The sequence below is a fragment of the Scyliorhinus torazame genome, chromosome 24 (assembly GCF_047496885.1).
Source record: "Scyliorhinus torazame isolate Kashiwa2021f chromosome 24, sScyTor2.1, whole genome shotgun sequence".
Classification (NCBI taxonomy): domain Eukaryota; kingdom Metazoa; phylum Chordata; class Chondrichthyes; order Carcharhiniformes; family Scyliorhinidae; genus Scyliorhinus; species Scyliorhinus torazame.
Window position 1 is genome coordinate 25,445,442 of NC_092730.1, and position 20,543 is coordinate 25,465,984.

Genomic DNA, 20,543 nt, shown 5'->3' on the forward strand with positions numbered 1-20,543 from the left:
CACCTAACCTGCACATCTTTGGACACTAAGGGACAATTTAGCACGGCCAATCCACCTAACCTGCACATCTTTGGACACTAAGGGACAATTTAGCACGTCCAATCCACCTAACCTGCACATCTTTGGACAGTAAGGGGCAATTTAGCACGGCCAATCCACCTAACCTGCACATCTTTGGACACTAAGGGACAATTTAGCGCGGCCAATCCACCTAACTTGCACATCTTTGGACACTAAGGGACAATTTAGCGCGGCCAATCCACCTAACTTGCACATCTTTGGACACTAAGGGGCAATTTAGCACGGCCAATCCACCTAACCTGCACATCTTTGGACACTAAGGGACAATTTAGTGCGGCCAATCCACCTAACCTGCACATCTTTGGACACTAAGGGGCAATTTAGCACGGCCAATCCACCTAACCTGCACATCTTTGGACACGAAGGGGCAATTTAGCACGGCCAATCCACCTAACCTGCCCATCTTTGGACATTAAGGGGCAATTTAGCACGGCCAATCCACCTAACCTGCACATCTTTGGACACTAAGGGACAATTTAGCACGGCCAATCCACCTAACCTGCACATCTTTGGACTGTGGGAGGAAACCGGAGCACCCGGAGGAAACCCACGCAGACACGGGGAGAACGTGTCTGCCATGCTGACTATCAGGGATAGTCAGCATGGCTTTGTGAAGGGTAGGTCATGCCTCACAAACCTTATTGAGTTCTTTGAGAAGGTGACTGAACAGGTAGATGAGGGTAGAGCAGTTGATGTGGCGTATATGGATTTCAGCAAAGCGTTTGATAAGGTTCCCCACGGTAGGCTATTGCAGAAAATACGGAGGCTGGGGATTGAGGGTGATTTAGAGATGTGGATCAGAAATTGGCTAGCTGAAAGAAGACAGAGGGTGGTGGTTGATGGGAAATGTTCAGAATGGAGTACAGTCACAAGTGGAGTACCACAAGGATCTGTTCTGGGGCCGTTGCTGTTTGTCATTTTTATCAATGACCTAGAGGAAGGCGCAGAAGGGTGGGTGAGTAAATTTGCAGACGATATTAAAGTCGGTGGTGTTGTCGATAGTGTGGAAGGATGTAGCAGGTTACAGAGGGATATGGATAAGCTGCAGAGCTGGGCTGAGAGGTGGCAAATGGAGTTTAATGTAGAGAAGTGTGAGGTGATTCACTTTGGAAGGAATAACAGGAATGCGGAATATTTGGCTAATGGTAAAGTTCTTGAAAGTGTGGATGAGCAGAGGGATCTAGGTGTCCATGTACATAGATCCCTGAAAGTTGCCACCCAGGTTGATAGGGTTGCGAAGAAGGCCTATGGAGTGTTGGCCTTTATTGGTAGAGGGATTGAGTTCCGGAGTCGGGAGGTCATGTTTCAAATGTACAGAACTCTGGTACGGCCGCATTTGGAGTATTGCGTACAGTTCTGGTCACCGCATTATAGGAAGGACGTGGAGGCTTTGGAGCGGGTGCAGAGGAGATTTACCAGGTTGTTGCCTGGTATGGAGGGAAAATCTTATGAGGAAAGGCTGATGGACTTGAGGTTGTTTTCGTTGGAGGGAAGAAGGTTAAGAGGAGACTTAATAGAGGCATACAAAATGATCAGGGGGTTGGATAGGGTGGACAGTGAGAGCCTTCTCCCGCGGATGGATATGGCTGGCACGAGGGGACATAGCTTTGAACTGAGGGGTAATAGATAGAGGACAGAGGTCAGAGGTAGGTTCTTTACGCAAAGAGTAGTGAGGCCGTGGAATGCCCTACCTGCTACAGTAGTGAACTCGCCAACATTGAGGGCATTTAAAAGTTTATTGGATAAACATATGGATGATAATGGCATAGTGTAGGTTAGATGGCTTTTGTTTTGGTGCAACATCGTGGGCCGAAGGGCCTGTACTGCGCTGTATCGTTCTATGTTCTAACGTGCAGACTCCGCACAGACAGCGACCCGAGGCCGGAATCGAACACGTTCCCTGGCGCTGTGAGGCGACAGTGCTAAACACTGTGCCTCCCTGCCGCCCCAGGAGCAGCTCGTAGCGAGTTCCTCCGGACGTGCGGTCACTGACGTTCGAGGGTTCACTATCTTCCTGCTCAGCGAGGTTCCACAAATAGGAAACGGCGAGGGGGCGAGGGGATGCCTCCTGAGCGGCGCTGGTGTCTCCAAGCTTGGCAGACGGAGGGGGGGGGGGGGGGGGGGGGACTGTCTGGGGGCTGCAGCAAGGCAGCCGGCACTCTCTCTGGGAACTGGAGAGAAGAAGAAAGCATCTCCTCCTGTGCATCAAGGGAGCTCAGCTCACTGCTCGCCTGATGCAGCACTGCCACCTAGTGTCCGGGGAGGGAGGAGGCGCCCCTGTGACACTGCACGGTTCCCTCACACACACAACGTCAGCAAGTTCTGCTACCAGCCCGTCTGCACATTGGAAGCCTGTGGGTCGGTTTTGCGAGGCTGGGGTGCTTGCAGGGAGCAGGCGCCCCCGAGGGCCCACCATCCCAGCTCTGTTGCCTCTCCAGGCTGCTCCGCTGTGTCGGAACTCACTCCAAATGCGTTCCGGCGACGCCTTCATTTCCAAGCTCTGATCTTGTCAGATCCCCCTGCCCTGCCCGCCCCTGCAGCCTCCACCTCCTCTGCCAGCCGCACCGCCCTCCCGGGATTGCTGCACTCCTGCAATTCTTGCACGTCAGCCATGCCCCCCCCACCCCTCTCCCGGCACGGCTCGCTCCCAGCAATCGCTCGACAGTTATCTGTCAATCAAGCAGTGCCGCACTGTCAGAGGGTCAGTACTGAGGGAGTGCTGCACTGTCAGAGGGTCAGTACTGAGGGAGTGCCGCACTGTCAGAGGGTCAGTACTGAGGGAGTGCTGCACTGTCAGAGGGTCAGTACTGAGGGAGTGCTGCACTGTCAGAGGGTCAGTACTGAGGGAGTGCCGCACTGTCAGAGGGTCAGTACTGAGGGAGCGCTGCACTGTCAGAGGGTCAGTACTGAGGGAGTGCTGCACTGTCAGAGGGTCAGTACTGAGGGAGTGCTGCACTGTCAGAGGGTCAGTACTGAGGGAGTGCCGCACTGTCATAGGGTCAGTACTGAGGGAGTGCTGCACTGTCAGAGGGTCAGTACTGAGGGAGTGCCGCACTGTCAGAGGGTCAGTACTGAGGGTGATGCCCTGTCAGAGGGTCAGTACTGAGGGAGTGCCGCACTGTCAGAGGGTCAGTACTGAGGGTGCTGCACTGTCAGAGGGTCAGTACTGAGGGAGTGCTGCACTGTCGGAGGGTCAGTACTGAGGGAGTGCTGCACTGTCAGAGGGTCAGTACTGAGGGAGTGCTGCACTGTCAGAGAGTCAGTACTGAGGGAGTGCTGCACTGTCAGAGGGTCAGTACTGAGGGAGTGCTGCACTGTCAGAGAGTCAGTACTGAGGGAGTGCTGCACTGTCAGAGAGTCAGTACTGAGGGAGTGCCACACTGTCAGAGGGTCAGTACTGAGGGAGTGCCGCACTGTCAGAGGGTCAGTACTGAGGGAGTGCGCACTGTCAGAGGGTCAGTACTGAGGGTGCTGCACTGTCAGAGGGTCAGTACTGAGGGAGTGCTGCACAGTCAGAGGGTCAGTACTGAGGGAGTGCTGCACTGTCAGAGGGTCAGTACTGAGGGAGTGCTGCACTGTCGGAGGGTCAGTACTGAGGGAGCGCCGCACTGTCAGAGGGTCAGTACTGAGGGAGTGCCGCACTGTCAGAGGGTCAGTACTGAGGGAGTGCGCACTGTCAGAGGGTCAGTACTGAGGGTGCTGCACTGTCAGAGGGTCAGTACTGAGGGAGTGCTGCACAGTCAGAGAGTCAGTACTGAGGGAGTGCTGCACTGTCAGAGGGTCAGTACTGAGGGAGTGCTGCACTGTCGGAGGGTCAGTACTGAGGGAGTGCTGCACTGTCAGAGGGTCAGTACTGAGGGAGTGCTGCACTGTCAGAGAGTCAGTACTGAGGGAGTGCTGCACTGTCAGAGGGTCAGTACTGAGGGAGTGCTGCACTGTCAGAGAGTCAGTACTGAGGGAGTGCTGCACTGTCAGGAGGGTCAGTACTGAGGGAGTGCCGCACTGTCAGAGGGTCAGTACTGAGGGAGTGCGCACTGTCAGAGGGTCAGTACTGAGGGTGCTGCACTGTCAGAGAGTCAGTACTGAGGGAGCGCCGCACTGTCAGAGGGTCAGTACTGAGAGAGTGCTGCACTGTCAGAGGGTCAGTACTGAGGGAGTGCGCACTGTCAGAGGGTCAGTACTAAGGGAGTGCTGCACTGTCAGAGGGTCAGTACTGAGGGAGTGCTGCACTGTCAGAGGGTCAGTACTGAGGGAGTGCGCACTGTCAGAGGGTCAGTACTGAGGGTGCTGCACTGTCAGAGGGTCAGTACAGAGGGAGTGCTGCACTGTCAGAGGGTCAGTACTGAGGGAGTGCTGCACTGTCAGATGGTCAGTACTGAGGGAGTGCTGCACTGTCAGAGAGTCAGTACTGAGGGAGTGCTGCACTGTCAGAGGGTCAGTACTGAGGGAGTGCGGCACTGTCAGAGGGTCAGTACTGAGGGAGTGCTGCATTGCCAGAGGGTCTGTGCTGAGGGAGTGCTGCACTGTCAGAGGGTCAGTACTGAGGGAGAGCCGCACTGTCAGAAGGTCAGTACTGAGGGAGTGCTGCATTGTCAGAGGGTCAGCGCTAAGGGAGTGCTGCACTGTCAGATGGTCAGTACTGAGGGAGAGCTGCACTGTCAGAGAGTCAGTACTGAGGGAGTGCTGCACTGTCAGAGGGTCAGTACTGAGGGAGTGCGGCACTGTCAGAGGGTCAGTACTGAGGGTGCTGCACTGTCAGAGAGTCAGTACTGAGGGAGCGCTACACTGTCAGAGGGTCAGTACTGAGAGAGTGCTGCATTGTCAGAGGGTCAGTACTGAGGGAGTGCGCACTGTCAGAGGGTCAGTACTGAGGGTGCTGCACTGTCAGAGGGTCAGTACTGAGGGAGTGCTGCACTGTCAGAGGGTCAGTACAGAGGGAGTGCTGCACTGTCAGAGGGTCAGTACTGAGGGAGTGCTGCACTGTCAGATGGTCAGTACTGAGGGAGTGCTGCACTGTCAGAGAGTCAGTACTGAGGGAGTGCTGCACTGTCAGAGGGTCAGTACTGAGGGAGTGCGGCACTGTCAGAGGGTCAGTACTGAGGGAGTGCTGCATTGTCAGAGGGTCTGTGCTGAGGGAGTGCTGCACTGTCAGATGGTCAGTACTGAGGAAGTGCTGCACTGTCAGAGAGTCAGTACTGAGGGAGTGCTGCACTGTCAGAGGGTCAGCACTGAGGGAGTACTGCACTGTCAGAGGGTCAGCACTGAGGGAGTACTGCATTGTCAGAGGGTCAGCGCTGAGGGAGTGCTGCACTGTCAGATGGTCAGTACTGAGGGAGAGCTGCACTGTCAGAGAGTCAGTACTGAGGGAGTGCTGCACTGTCAGAGGGTCAGCACTGAGGGAGTGCGGCATTGTCAGAGGGTCAGTGCTGTGGGAGTGCCGCACTGTCAGAGGGTCAGTACTGAGGGCGTGCTGCACTGTCAGAGGGTCAGTACTGAGGGAGTGCCGCACTGTCAGGGAGTCAGTATTGAGGGAGTGCCGCACTGTCAGAGGGTCAGTACTGAGGGAGTGCCGCACTGTCAGAGTGTCAGTACTGAGGGAGTGCTGCACTGTCAGAGGGTCAGTACTGAGGGAGTGCCGCACTGTCAGAGGGTCAGTACTGAGGGAGAGCTGCACTGTCAGAGGGTCAGTACTGAGGGAGCACTGCCCTGTCAGAGGGTCAGTACTGAGGGAGTGCTGCACTGTCAGAGGGTCAGTACTGAGGGAGCACTGCCCTGACAGAGGGTCAGTACTGCGGGAGTGCTGCATTGTCAGAGTGTCAGTATTGAGGGAGTGCTGCACTGACAGAGGGTCAGTACTGAGGGAGTGCTGCACTGTCAGAGGGTCAGTACTGAGGGACTGCTGCACTGTCAGAGGGTCAGTACTGAGGGAGTGCCGCACTGTCAGAGGCTCAGTACTGAGGGAGAGCTGCACTGTCAGAGGCTCAGTACTGAGGGAGAACCGCACTGTCAGAGGGTCAGTACTGAGGGAGTACTGCACTGTCGGAGGGTCAGTACTGAGGGAGTGATGCACTGTCAGAGGGTCAGTACTGAGGGAGTGCTGCACTGTCAGAGGGTCAGCACTGAGGGAGTGCTGCACTGTCAGAGGGTCAGTACTGAGGGAGTGCTGCATTGTCAGAGGGTCAGTACTGAGGGAGTGCTGCACTGTCAGAGGGTCAGTACTGAGGCAGTGCCGCACTGTCAGAGGGTCAGTACTGAGGGAGTGCTGCACTGTCAGAGGGTCAGTACTGAGGCAGTGCCGCACTGTCAGAGGGTCAGTCCTGAGGGAGTGCCGCACTGTCAGAGGGTCAGTCCTGAGGGAGTGCTGCACTGTCAGAGGGTCAGTACTGAGGGAGTGCCGCACTGTCAGAGGGTCAGTACTGAGGCGGTGCCGCACTGTCAGAGGGTCAGTACTGAGGAAGTGCTGCACTGACAGAGGGTCAGTACTGAGGGGGTGCTGCACTGTCAGAGGGTCAGTCTGAGGGAGCGCTGCACTGTCAGAGGGTCAGTACTGAGGGAGCGCTGCACTGTCAGAGGGTCAGTACTGAGGGAGTGCCGCACTGTCAGGGGGTCAGTACTGAGGGAGTGCCGCACTGTCAGAGGGTCAGTACTGAGGGAGCGCGGCACTGTCAGAGGGTCAGTACTGAGCGAGTGCCGCACTGTCGGAGGGTCAGTACTGAGGGAGTGCTGCACTGTCAGAGAGTCAGTACTGAGGGAGCGCGGCACTGTCAGAGGGTCAGTACTGAGGGAGTGCTGCACTGTCAGAGAGTCAGTACTAAGGGAGTGCCGCACTGTCAGAGGGTCAGTACTAAGGGAGTGCCGCACTGTCAGGGGGTCAGTACTGAGGCGGTGCCGCACTGTCAGAGGGTCAGTACTGAGGGAGTGCTGCACTGTCAGTGGGTCAGTACTGAGGGAGTGCCGCACTGTTAGAGGGTCAGTACTGAGGGAGTGCCGCACTGTCAGAGGGTCAGTACTGATGGAGCGCTGCACTGTCAGAGGGTCTGTACTGAGGGAGTGCTGCACTGTCAGAGGGTCAGTACTGAGGGAGTGCTGCACTGTCAGAGGGTCAGTACTGAGGGAGTGCCGCACTGTCAGAGGGTCAGTACTGAGGGAGCACTGCCCTGACAGAGGGTCAGTATTGAGGGAGTGCAGCGCTGTCAGAGGGTCAGTACTGAGGGAGCACTGCCCTGTCAGAGGGTCAGTACTGAGGGAGTGCTGCACTGTCAGAGGGTCAGTACTGAGGGAGTGCTGCACTGTCAGAGGGTCAGTACTGAGGGAGTGCTGCACTGTCAGAGGGTCAGTACTGCGGGAGTGCTGCATTGTCAGAGTGTCAGTATTGAGGGAGTGCTGCACTGTCAGAGGGTCAGTACTGAGGCAGTGCCGCAATGTCAGAGGGTCAGTACTGAGGGAGTGCTGCACTGACAGAGGGTCAGTACTGAGGGGGTGCTGCACTGTCAGAGGGTCAGTACTGAGGGAGTGCTGCACTGACAGAGGGTCAGTACTGAGGGAGTGCTGCACTGTCAGAGGGTCAGTACTGAGGGACTGCTGCACTGTCAGAGGGTCAGTACTGAGGGAGTGCCGCACTGTCAGAGGCTCAGTACTGAGGGAGAGCTGCACTGTCAGAGGCTCAGTACTGAGGGAGAACCGCACTGTCAGAGGGTCAGTACTGAGGGAGTACTGCACTGTCGGAGGGTCAGTACTGAGGGAGTGCTGCACTGTCAGAGGGTCAGTACTGAGGGAGTGCTGCACTGTCAGAGGGTCAGCACTGAGGGAGTGCTGCACTGTCAGAGGGTCAGTACTGAGGGAGTGCTGCATTGTCAGAGGGTCAGTACTGAGGGAGTGCTGCACTGTCAGAGGGTCAGTACTGAGGCAGTGCCGCACTGTCAGAGGGTCAGTACTGAGGGAGTGCTGCACTGTCAGAGGGTCAGTACTGAGGCAGTGCCGCACTGTCAGAGGCTCAGTACTGAGGGAGAGCTGCACTGTCAGAGGCTCAGTACTGAGGGAGAACCGCACTGTCAGAGGGTCAGTACTGAGGGAGTACTGCACTGTCGGAGGGTCAGTACTGAGGGAGTGCTGCACTGTCAGAGGGTCAGTACTGAGGGAGTGCTGCACTGTCAGAGGGTCAGCACTGAGGGAGTGCTGCACTGTCAGAGGGTCAGTACTGAGGGAGTGCTGCATTGTCAGAGGGTCAGTACTGAGGGAGTGCTGCACTGTCAGAGGGTCAGTACTGAGGCAGTGCCGCACTGTCAGAGGGTCAGTACTGAGGGAGTGCTGCACTGTCAGAGGGTCAGTACTGAGGCAGTGCCGCACTGTCAGAGGGTCAGTCCTGAGGGAGTGCCGCACTGTCAGAGGGTCAGTCCTGAGGGAGTGCTGCACTGTCAGAGGGTCAGTACTGAGGGAGTGCCGCACTGTCAGAGGGTCAGTACTGAGGCGGTGCCGCACTGTCAGAGGGTCAGTACTGAGGAAGTGCTGCACTGACAGAGGGTCAGTACTGAGGGGGTGCTGCACTGTCAGAGGGTCAGTCTGAGGGAGCGCTGCACTGTCAGAGGGTCAGTACTGAGGGAGCGCTGCACTGTCAGAGGGTCAGTACTGAGGGAGTGCCGCACTGTCAGGGGGTCAGTACTGAGGGAGTGCCGCACTGTCAGAGGGTCAGTACTGAGGGAGCGCGGCACTGTCAGAGGGTCAGTACTGAGCGAGTGCCGCACTGTCGGAGGGTCAGTACTGAGGGAGTGCTGCACTGTCAGAGAGTCAGTACTGAGGGAGCGCGGCACTGTCAGAGGGTCAGTACTGAGGGAGTGCTGCACTGTCAGAGAGTCAGTACTAAGGGAGTGCCGCACTGTCAGAGGGTCAGTACTAAGGGAGTGCCGCACTGTCAGGGGGTCAGTACTGAGGCGGTGCCGCACTGTCAGAGGGTCAGTACTGAGGGAGTGCTGCACTGTCAGTGGGTCAGTACTGAGGGAGTGCCGCACTGTTAGAGGGTCAGTACTGAGGGAGTGCCGCACTGTCAGAGGGTCAGTACTGATGGAGCGCTGCACTGTCAGAGGGTCTGTACTGAGGGAGTGCTGCACTGTCAGAGGGTCAGTACTGAGGGAGTGCTGCACTGTCAGAGGGTCAGTACTGAGGGAGTGCCGCACTGTCAGAGGGTCAGTACTGAGGGAGCACTGCCCTGACAGAGGGTCAGTATTGAGGGAGTGCAGCGCTGTCAGAGGGTCAGTACTGAGGGAGCACAGCCCTGTCAGAGGGTCAGTACTGAGGGAGTGCTGCACTGTCAGAGGGTCAGTACTGAGGGAGTGCTGCACTGTCAGAGGGTCAGTACTGAGGGAGTGCTGCACTGTCAGAGGGTCAGTACTGCGGGAGTGCTGCATTGTCAGAGTGTCAGTATTGAGGGAGTGCTGCACTGTCAGAGGGTCAGTACTGAGGCAGTGCCGCAATGTCAGAGGGTCAGTACTGAGGGAGTGCTGCACTGACAGAGGGTCAGTACTGAGGGGGTGCTGCACTGTCAGAGGGTCAGTACTGAGGGAGTGCTGCACTGACAGAGGGTCAGTACTGAGGGAGTGCTGCACTGTCAGAGGGTCAGTACTGAGGGACTGCTGCACTGTCAGAGGGTCAGTACTGAGGGAGTGCCGCACTGTCAGAGGCTCAGTACTGAGGGAGAGCTGCACTGTCAGAGGCTCAGTACTGAGGGAGAACCGCACTGTCAGAGGGTCAGTACTGAGGGAGTACTGCACTGTCGGAGGGTCAGTACTGAGGGAGTGCTGCACTGTCAGAGGGTCAGTACTGAGGGAGTGCTGCACTGTCAGAGGGTCAGCACTGAGGGAGTGCTGCACTGTCAGAGGGTCAGTACTGAGGGAGTGCTGCATTGTCAGAGGGTCAGTACTGAGGGAGTGCTGCACTGTCAGAGGGTCAGTACTGAGGCAGTGCCGCACTGTCAGAGGGTCAGTACTGAGGGAGTGCTGCACTGTCAGAGGGTCAGTACTGAGGCAGTGCCGCACTGTCAGAGGGTCAGTCCTGAGGGAGTGCCGCACTGTCAGAGGGTCAGTCCTGAGGGAGTGCTGCACTGTCAGAGGGTCAGTACTGAGGGAGTGCCGCACTGTCAGAGGGTCAGTACTGAGGCGGTGCCGCACTGTCAGAGGGTCAGTACTGAGGAAGTGCTGCACTGACAGAGGGTCAGTACTGAGGGGGTGCTGCACTGTCAGAGGGTCAGTCTGAGGGAGCGCTGCACTGTCAGAGGGTCAGTACTGAGGGAGCGCTGCACTGTCAGAGGGTCAGTACTGAGGGAGTGCCGCACTGTCAGGGGGTCAGTACTGAGGGAGTGCCGCACTGTCAGAGGGTCAGTACTGAGGGAGCGCGGCACTGTCAGAGGGTCAGTACTGAGCGAGTGCCGCACTGTCGGAGGGTCAGTACTGAGGGAGTGCTGCACTGTCAGAGAGTCAGTACTGAGGGAGCGCGGCACTGTCAGAGGGTCAGTACTGAGGGAGTGCTGCACTGTCAGAGAGTCAGTACTAAGGGAGTGCCGCACTGTCAGAGGGTCAGTACTAAGGGAGTGCCGCACTGTCAGGGGGTCAGTACTGAGGCGGTGCCGCACTGTCAGAGGGTCAGTACTGAGGGAGTGCTGCACTGTCAGTGGGTCAGTACTGAGGGAGTGCCGCACTGTTAGAGGGTCAGTACTGAGGGAGTGCCGCACTGTCAGAGGGTCAGTACTGATGGAGCGCTGCACTGTCAGAGGGTCTGTACTGAGGGAGTGCTGCACTGTCAGAGGGTCAGTACTGAGGGAGTGCTGCACTGTCAGAGGGTCAGTACTGAGGGAGTGCCGCACTGTCAGAGGGTCAGTACTGAGGGAGCACTGCACTGTCAGAGGGTCTGTACTGAGGGAGTGCTGCACTGTCAGAGGGTCAGTACTGAGGGAGTGCTGCACTGTCAGAGGGTCAGTACTGAGGGAGTGCCGCACTGTCACAGGGTCAGTACTGAGGGAGTGCCGCACTGTCAGAGGGTCAGTACTGAGGGAGTGCTGCACTGTCAGAGGGTCAGTACTGAGGGAGTGCTGCACTGTCAGAGGGTCAGTACTGAGGGAGTGCCGCACTGTCAGAGGGTCAGTACTGAGGGAGTGCTGCACTGTCAGAGGGTCAGTACTGAGGGAGTGCTGCACTGTCAGAGGGTCAGTACTGAGGGAGTGCCGCACTGTCAGAGGGTCAGTACTGAGGGAGTGCCGCACTGTCAGAGGGTCAGTACTGAGGGAGCACTGCACTGTCGGGCAGCGTGACTGAGAGAATGCTGCAGTGACAGTATTAATCATGCCTTTTCAACAACGTGAATTGTAGAGGGGGGCGCAGCGAGACGGCAGTGTGATGTTGACAGTTTTGGTGAGTAGGCGGATGGAGTCAAATGTAGGGAAGTTCAAAGTTATTCACTTTGTTCATTGGAGTGAAGAAGCTGAATATTTTTTCGAAGGTGTGAAACCTGTCAGTGTTGATATTCAGAGAGACAAGAAACAGAAGGTTAACATGTGCAAGCAATGAGGAAGAGAAATGGCAAGTTCTTCAGGGAACTAAAACCTTTAGGGGTCTGAGATGTGATATTTCTTCACTCGGGGAAGGAGTCGGCCATTTTGGGGACTGAGACGAGGAGAAATGTCTTCGCTCGGGGGAGTCGGCCATTTTGTGGTCTGAGATGAGGAGAAGTTTCTTCTCTTGGGGAAGGAGTCGGACATTTTGGGGACCGAGATGAGGAGAAATTTCCTCACCTCGCGGAAGGAGTCGGCCATTTGGGGGACTGAGATGAGGAGAAATTTCTTCGCTCGGGGAAGGAGTCGGCCATTTTGTGGTCTGAGATGATGAGAAGTTTCTTCAGTTGGGGAAGGAGTCGGACGTGTTGGGGGACTGAGATGAGGAGAAATGATGTCTTCGCGCGGGGAAGGAGTCGGCCATTTTGGGGACCGAGATGAGGAGAAGTTTCTTCTCTTGGGGAAGGAGTCGGCCATTTTGGGGACTGAGACGAGGAGAAATGTCTTCGCTCGGGGAAGGAGTCGGACATTTTGGGGACTGAGACGAGGAGAAATGTCTTCACTCGGGGAAGGAGTCGGCCATTTTGTGGTCTGAGATGAGGAGAAGTTTCTTCTCTTGGGGAAGGAGTCGGACGTGTTGGGGGACTGAGATGAGGAGAAATGATGTCTTCGCGCGGGGAAGGAGTCGGCCATTTTGGGGACTGAGACGAGGAGAAATGTCTTCACTCGGGGAAGGAGTCGGCCATTTTGTGGTCTGAGATGAGGAGAAGTTTCTTCTCTTGGGGAAGGAGTCGGACATTTTGGGGACTGAGACGAGGAGAAATGTCTTCGCTCAAAGAGTTGTAAATCTTTGGAATTCTCTATCCCAGAGGATTCAACTCCATCGTTGAATATATTTAAGGCTGTGGGGTGGGCAGACTTTTAGTCTCTCGGGGATTTAGGGGTTACGAACATACATTAAAAATTCGGCCATCCGGCCCCCCGAACCTGCTCTGCCATTCACGGCCGATCTGTTTGTGTTTCCGTGTTCCACATTCCTCATCTACCCCCCCCCCCCCCCCCCCGATAACCTTTTCCACCTTAAAAATATTCAGTGGACCCCACCCCCCGCCCTCTCCCGCCTTCTGAAGCAGAGCGTTCCAGAGTCGCAAAGCCCTCTGAGGGAAAATAATTCTCCTCGTCTCCGTTCTGTAAGATTGACCCACCCGCCCCCCCAATTTTAAAACAGTTCCTCCCGAGTTCTGGACTCCCCAATAAGAAGAAACGTCCTTTCCATGTCCACCTTGTTGAGACTGCTCTGGATCTTATATACTTCAATCGGGGCCTACCCCACTCTCTCTTCTAAACTCCATAGAAACAAGCCCCGTCTGTCTAACTTATCGACATTAGACAACCTGCCCATTCTAGATATCAATCTAGCAAAGCTCCTCTGAACCGCCTCCAACACACTTACACCTTTGTTAGAGGCCAAACTGCGTACATGTGGGGCAAAATTCACCAGTATCGGCGCGATGTCCGCCGACGGGCGCCAAAAACGGCGCAAATCAGTCGGGCATCGCGCCGCCCCAAAGGTGCGGAATCCTCCGCATCTTGGGGGGCAGAGCCCTAAACTTGAGGGGCTAGGCCCGCGCCGGACTGATTTCCGCCCCGCCAGCTGGCGCGGAAATGAAATTGCCGGGCGGCGCATGCACGGGAGCATTAGCGGTCGCTCACGGCATCCCCGCGCATGCGCAGCGGAGGGGGTCTCTTCCGCCTCCGCCATGGTGGAGACCGTGGCGAAGGCGGAAGGAAAAGAGTGCCCCCACGGCACAGGCCCGACCACAGATCGGTGGGCCCCGATCGCGGGCCAGGCCACCGTGGGGGCACCCCCCGGGGCCAGACCACCCCAGGACCCCAGAGCCCGCCCGCGCAGCCTTGTCCCGCCGGTAAGAGAGGTGGTTTAATCCACGCCGGCGGGACAGGCATCCTAGCAGCAGGACTTCGGCCCATCCGGGCCGGAGAATCGCGGGGGGGGGCCCGCCAACCGGCGCGGCCCAATTCCCGCCCCCGCCGAATCTCCGATGCCGGAGAATTCGGCAACTGGCGGGGGCGGGATTCGCGCCAGCCCCCGGCGATTCTCCGACCCAGCGGGGGGGTCGGAGAATCTCGCCCGTGGTGTTCCCAATGTCCAGTACAACTAAAGCATAACGTCCTTACTTTTCTGTTCAATCCCTCTTGTAACAAAGGGTAGCATTCCACGAGCCTTCTTAATTAATTGCTGAACCGGCATGCTAACCTTTTGGTGACTCATGCACTAGAACTCCCAGATCCCTCTGCACTTCGGAATTCTGCAACCGTTCTTACAGCATAGGTAAGAATTTGTAGAATCCCTGCAGTGCAGAAGGAGGTCGCTCGGCCCATCAAGTCTGTATTGGCCCTCTGAAAGAGTGCCCTACCTCGGCCCACGCCTCCACCCTGTCGCCAGAACCCAGTAGCCCCACCTGACCTTTTCGACACTAAGGGGCAATTTTTAGCACGGCCGATCCATCGAACCCGCGCGGTCTTCGGACTGTGGGTGGAAACCGGAGCACCCGGAGGCAACCCACGCAGGCACGGGGGAGAAGGTGCAAACTCCAGGAAGGCAGGCACCCGAGGCCGGAATCGAACCAGGGTCCCTGGCGCGGCGAGGCAGCGGTGCTGACCGCTGTGCCGCCGTACCACCCTCTCCACCCTCGAAACTGGCTAACCTCCCTCCGTCATGCAGTAACATGGGTTTACTGACGGTTTAGCAAGTGTGGAGGTTCGCCCTTCTCTGTTTTTTTATTCTTCCTTCCAAAGTGTAAAACTACACTTTTCACCCCACCGAATAGTGACATGTGGAAGAGTGGGGGGCGGGGGTCAGCAGTGGAGGTCAGGTCGGGTTTAGTGCACGGTCTAACCACACCTCGTCTGTGCCTCTTATCCCCCCCCCCAAATCACAGGAGATGCACTTCCACCCCAAAGCTCTGAAGGATGTCAAGGGCCAGATCGGCGCCCCGATGCCGGGCAAGGTGGTGGACATCAAGGTGAAGGAGGGCAGCCGGATCGAGAAGGGCAAGCAGTTGTGCGTGCTGAGCGCCATGAAGATGGAGACGGTGGTGAACTCGCCCATGTCCGGCACCATCAAGAAAATCTACATCACCCGCGACATGCACCTCGAGGGCGACGACCTCATCCTGGAAATCGAGTAACGCGCCCGGCTGCCTCCTCACGTCCAGTCTTACTAACCTCCGCCGGGAGACCCTACCCCACTGCCTCCCCCACCTCCTGCCCCAGTCAACCCCCACCTCCCCAACATTGTTTAACATTAAGGCGGCGGGAATAACTTCATGGGACCCTTATTCCATCGCGAGGGGGGATTCAACAGGACTGATTTACGTGAACGTCTCCCCCTCGCCTCCCCCCCCCCCCACACCCTCCCCGCCGCAACGCACCGCACCCCCTCCCCCGCCTCATGTTGCAAACTGTTGATTTATTGGCCATTATCTAATCCAATTGCCCTTGTGTCAAAGTATACATCGCACACCCCTTAGGTGGGAGTGTTTGTGTACAGACCCATCGCCCCAGCATAGGAGACTACAGGACGGCATTTGCCTCTGAAACGGGTTCAAGGCCTAGGAAGCGTTGAAACTCCCAGAGGAGTGCCGTCGACGAGGTCATTAAGCGCGACGCAGATGAAATAGTTGGGAGATAAATAAATGTATAACCGAGATAGCGAGGGGCGGAAACCAATGTTGGCCCACATCCCACGAGCGGAATAAAAGGAAGCATGGATATAAGTTACGGTTAGACTCACATACCTGGGACCCCCTGGAGCAGTTCAGCGTTAACTGCCCACACACTAACCTCGGGATGAGAGGGAAAGTTGCATTAACCCCTGTTTTGTGTCCGACACAAATGTATTCTCATTGCAACTGGTTAACCTCCATCCATCGTGCAGCAACATGGGTTTACTGATTTAAGTGAGCGACTCCCCCTTCGCCATTTAGGTTTACTGACGGCTTAGCAAGTGTGGGGGATCGCCCTTCTATGCGTCAAATCTATGTGCGGATCCATATTTTGAAAGCCTGACCTTACCCTTCTGCCCGGTTCACTCTCGCTCGCTCGATATGTAAAGTTTGCGACATAACCTCACCGCCGGCAGAGAGGGAGGGCGACCCTGACCCTGTTGTCCGAACGGTTTTAGAAAGATGCTTCCCTCAGTGCAGAAAACAATCAGCGTCACTCTGAGGCAAGCTGACCGGCGTCGAGCAGGGTGGCGAATGGCGGGACCTGCTCCTGTTGTATACCTCACTGGGGTCTGTTAACGGATTATTGTTCAGCCACCGCCTGGGCCTTCCCACACTGCCCTGCTCCTGCCTGCCTGAAAGTTAGCCACTGCCCCTCCCTCAATTTTTTTTGGGGGGGATGAAATCTCCGTTCAGGGTGACTGGGAGCGGAGCCTCTGAGATAGTGGGACACCTGCTCTGCGACGGAATGCACACCCCCCCCTCCCCCCCCCCCCACCCACTTTTCCCGTGTCCCGCTCTGGGAGTGAGCCTCCGGCGGCGGACGGGCAGGCCCTCCCCTCCGCGCTACCCGGGCGAGGGTGAGAAGCGTGGGCCTGCGCCGAGCGGTGGAAACGGACCCATCGGCTCAACCCCGCAGCGCCCCGACCGGCAGGAGGCCCCACTCCTCCCCCACCTTGTGTCCTGGGGATCTCCGCGCCTTTCCTTTCCGACAGGGTGCGCGCGCGTGGGTTGGCGGGGAGGTGCGGGGGGCGGAGATACCCCGACAGAAGGTGCAGACCAGGGCTGCTACCCCTCAGGCCCGGCTGCGAACCTTTGTCGCTGACAACGCGAGACCGAACGGGAGGGTGAGCAGATCTCTCGTTATCGTCGGTGTGTTCAGTGCGTCACGGTACGCAGGTTTGGGGGGGGGGGGGTGCGGAACGGGAGGTGAGAATGGAGATGGATTAATCGCTCACAGGGAAGCACGAGGCGTTGGCAACGCGGGGGAGCGATCAGAGTTGGCGACCTTGTGCTTAGCTCCATCCCCTCACAGTCCTTCTCAAATCCTTCTTGCGGGTTGTGGGGGGGGGGGGGGGCGTTGCGGGGATGGACGGACGCACCCTCCTGTCTATGTGGGCGGGGGGGGGGGAACCTCAGCTTCCGAGTGAATCAGTCCTCCCTGACACTTGTGGGCCGGAAGATTGGAGTCCTGTGGCGCGGGGTTGGTGGGTCGGGCGCGTCCGCGACTCTGGGACCGCGGGGGGGGGGCGAGCAGCGTAGCCTGGCGGTTGTTGCTTTCCCCCGAGCCCCTGCTGTGGGACCCGCCACCTCCAGCCAGGAACGGGATTGCAGGCGGCACACTGAATGTCCAACACGGCTAAACCCAGAGGTGCAGCCTTTATATACCCGCCGGTGTTTGCAGTTGCCGTGGTTTTACCAGCAAGGCCCGCGTCAGGCTTTTATTTGCAGCTGCGGAAACGGGGAAAGGTCAGACGCAAGATTGTACTCGGCTAGAGACTCCAAATGCAAATGTATCATAAAATAATCGTGGAGTTTAGCAAATAAAAAGAAAATTAATGTCAAACAAATGCGTTCATCGGTTTACGACCAGCGATCTGCTCCTCCGGGCAATCACCGGGTGGGCCATTCAGCCCATCCTGCTGTGCTGTCTCTTTGCAAGACCTATCCAATATTTCCCACTCCCTCCCCACTCTTTCTCCCGCACCTTATATCTCCTCCCCGTGTTTCTCCAGTTCTGATCCCCTTCGTAGAGATACCCACGGAGCCGCTGATAAAGAATAGGTACTCGGGGATGCGGGTCTTGTGCATTTCTGAAAAAAGACACGTGCTGTGGAAGTTTTTTGTCATGCACTCGTCAGCGCACACGTAGGAATATCAAATTCCAGCCAGGAGTGCATTGGAATAGTCAAGTCTTGAGGTAGCGATAGAATGGACGAGGGTTTCAGCAGCGGATGGGTTGAAACAGGGGCAAGGCGTTGTCTTATGTTCCCGCAGACAGGAGTAGGTGAAGGAGACAGTCAGCCACATCTGTCTGTCACGCCTTGCTCCCGTATCTGAGTCACTTCTGTCCAACACGCCTTGCTCCCGTACCTAGAACATAGAACATAGAAAGATACAGCACAGAACAGGCCCTTCGGCCCACGATGTTGTGCCGAACCTTTGTCCTAGATTAATCATAGATTATCATAGAATTTACAGTGCAGAAGGAGGCCATTCGGCCCATTGAGTCTGCACCGGCTCCTGGAAAGAGCACCCTACCCAAGGTCAACACCTCCACCCAACACTAAGGGAATTTTGGACACTCAGGGCAATTTATCATGGCCAATCCACCTAACCTGCACATCTTTGGACTGTGGGAGGAAACCGGAGCACCCGGAGGAAACCCACGCACACACGGGGAGGACGTGCAGACTCCGCACAGACAATGACCCAAGCCGGAATCGAACCTGGGACCATGGATCTGTGAAGCAATTGTGCTAACCACAATGCTACCGTGCTGCCCTTAAGAACAAATAAATCTACACTATATCATTTTCCCGTAATCCATGTACCTATCCAACAGCTGCTTGAAGGTCCCTAATGTTTCCGACTCAACTACTTCCACAGGCAGTGCATTCCATGCCCCCACTACTCTCTGGGTAAAGAACCTACCTCTGATATCCCTCCTATATCTTCCACCTTTCACCTTAAATTTATGTCCCCTTGTAATGGTGTGTTCCACCTGGGGAAAAAGTCTCTGACTGTCTACTCTATCTATTCCCCTGATCATCTTATAAACCTCTATCAAGTCGCCCCTCATCCTTCTCCGCTCTAATGAGAAAAGGCCTAGCACCCTCAACCTTTCCTCGTAAGACCTACTCTCCATTCCAGGCAACATCCTGGTAAATCTTCTTTGCACCTTTTCCAGAGCTTCCACATCCTTCCTAAAATGAGGCGACCAGAACTGTACACAGTATTCCAAATATGGCCTTACCAAAGTTTTGTACAGCTGCATCATCACCTCACGGCTCTTAAATTCAATCCCTCTGTTAATGAACGCGAGCACACCATAGGCCTTCTTCACAGCTCTATCCACTTGAGTGGCAACTTTCAAAGATGTATGAACAGAGACCCCAAGGTCTCTCTGCTCCTCCACAATGCCAAGAACTCTACCGTTAACCCTGTATTCCGCATTCATATTTGTCCTTCCAAAATGGACAACCTCACACTTTTCAGGGTTAAACTCCATCTGCCACTTCTCAGCCCAGCTCTGCATCCTATCTTTGTCTCTTTGCAGCCGACAACAGCCCTCCTTACTATCCACAACTCCACCAATCTTCGTATCGTCTGCAAATTTACTGACCCACCCTTCAACTCCCTCATCCAAGTCATTAATGAAAATCACAAACAGCAGAGGACCCAGAACTGATCCCTGCGGTACACCACTGGTAACTGGGATCCAGGCTGAATATTTGCCATCCACCACCACTCTCTGACTTCTATCGGTTAGCCAGTTCGTTATCCAACTGGCCAAATTTCCCACTATCCCATGCCTCCTTACTTTGTGCAGAAGCCTACCATGGGGAACTTTATCAAATGCCTTACTAAAATCCATGTACACTACATCCACTGCTTTACCTTCATCCACATGCTTGGTCACCTCCTCAAAGAATTCAATAAGATTTGTAAGGCAAGACCTACCCCTCACAAATCCGTGCTGACTATCCCTAATCAAGCAGTGCCTTTCCAGATGCTCAGAAATCCTATCCTTCAGTACCCTTTCCATTACTTTGCCTACCACCGAAGTAAGACTAACTGGCCTGTAATTCCCAGGGTTATCCCGAGTTCCTTTATTGAACAGGGGCACGACATTCACCACTCTCCAATCCCCTGGTACCACCCCTGTTGACAGTGAGGACGAAAAGATAATTGCCAACGGCTCTGCAATTTCATCTCTTGCTTCCCATAGAATCCTTGGATATATCCCGTCAGGCCCGGGGGACTTGTCTATCCTCAAGTTTTTCAAAATGCCCAACACATCTTCCTTCCTAACAAGTATTTCCTCGAGCTTACCAATCTGTTTCACACTGTCCTCTCCAACAATATCGCCCCTCTCATTTGTAAAGACAGAAGAAAAGTACTCATTCAAGACCTCTCCTATCTCTTCAGACTCTATACACAATCTCCCGCTACTGTCCTTGATCGGACCTACCCTCGCTCTAGTCATTCTCATATTTCTCACATATGTGTAAAAGGCCTTGGGGTTTTCCTTGATCCTACCCGCCAAAGATTGTTCATGCCCTGTCTTAGCTCTCCTAATCCCTTTCTTCAGTTCCTTCCTGGCTATCTTGTATCCCTCCAATGCCCTGTCTGAACCTTGTTTCCTCAGCCTTACATAAGTCACCTTTTTTCTCTTAACAAGACATTCAACCTCTCTTGTCAACCATGGTTCCCTCACTCGACCATCTCTTCCCTGCCTGACAGGGACATACATATCAAGGACACGTAGCACCTGTTCCTTGAACAAGTTCCACATTTCACTTGTGTCTTTCCCTGCCAGCCTATGTTCCCAACTTATGCACTTCAATTCTTGTCTGACAACATCGTATTTACCCTTCCCCCAATTGTAAACCTTGCCCTGTTGCACGTACCTATCCCTCTCCATTACTAAAGTGAAACTCACAGAATTGTGGTCACTATCTCCAAAATGCTCCCCCACTAACAAATCTATCACTTGCCCTGGTTCATTACCCAGTACTAAATCCAATATTGCCCCTCCTCTGGTCGGACAATCTACATACTGTGTTAGAAAAGCTTCCTGGACACACTGCACAAACACCACCCCATCCAAACTATTTGATCTAAAGAGTTTCCACTCAATATTTGGGAAGTTAAAGTCGCCCATGACTACTACCCTA

The 20,543-nt window shown here is 55.5% G+C and overlaps 1 protein-coding gene across 1 annotated transcript in view; it reads left to right on the forward strand.

Annotated features, from left to right (window-relative positions):
* LOC140400218 (pyruvate carboxylase, mitochondrial-like) overlaps window positions 1-16,732 on the forward strand; it is a 606,247-nt gene extending 589,515 nt beyond the window's left edge. Inside the window, exon 12 of the mRNA XM_072489687.1 lies at window positions 14,578-16,732. Coding sequence (XP_072345788.1) covers window positions 14,578-14,826 — 249 coding nt within the window. The 3' untranslated portion in view covers window positions 14,827-16,732. The remainder of the gene's footprint in view (window positions 1-14,577) is intronic.
* The last annotated feature ends 3,811 nt before the right edge of the window (window positions 16,733-20,543 follow it).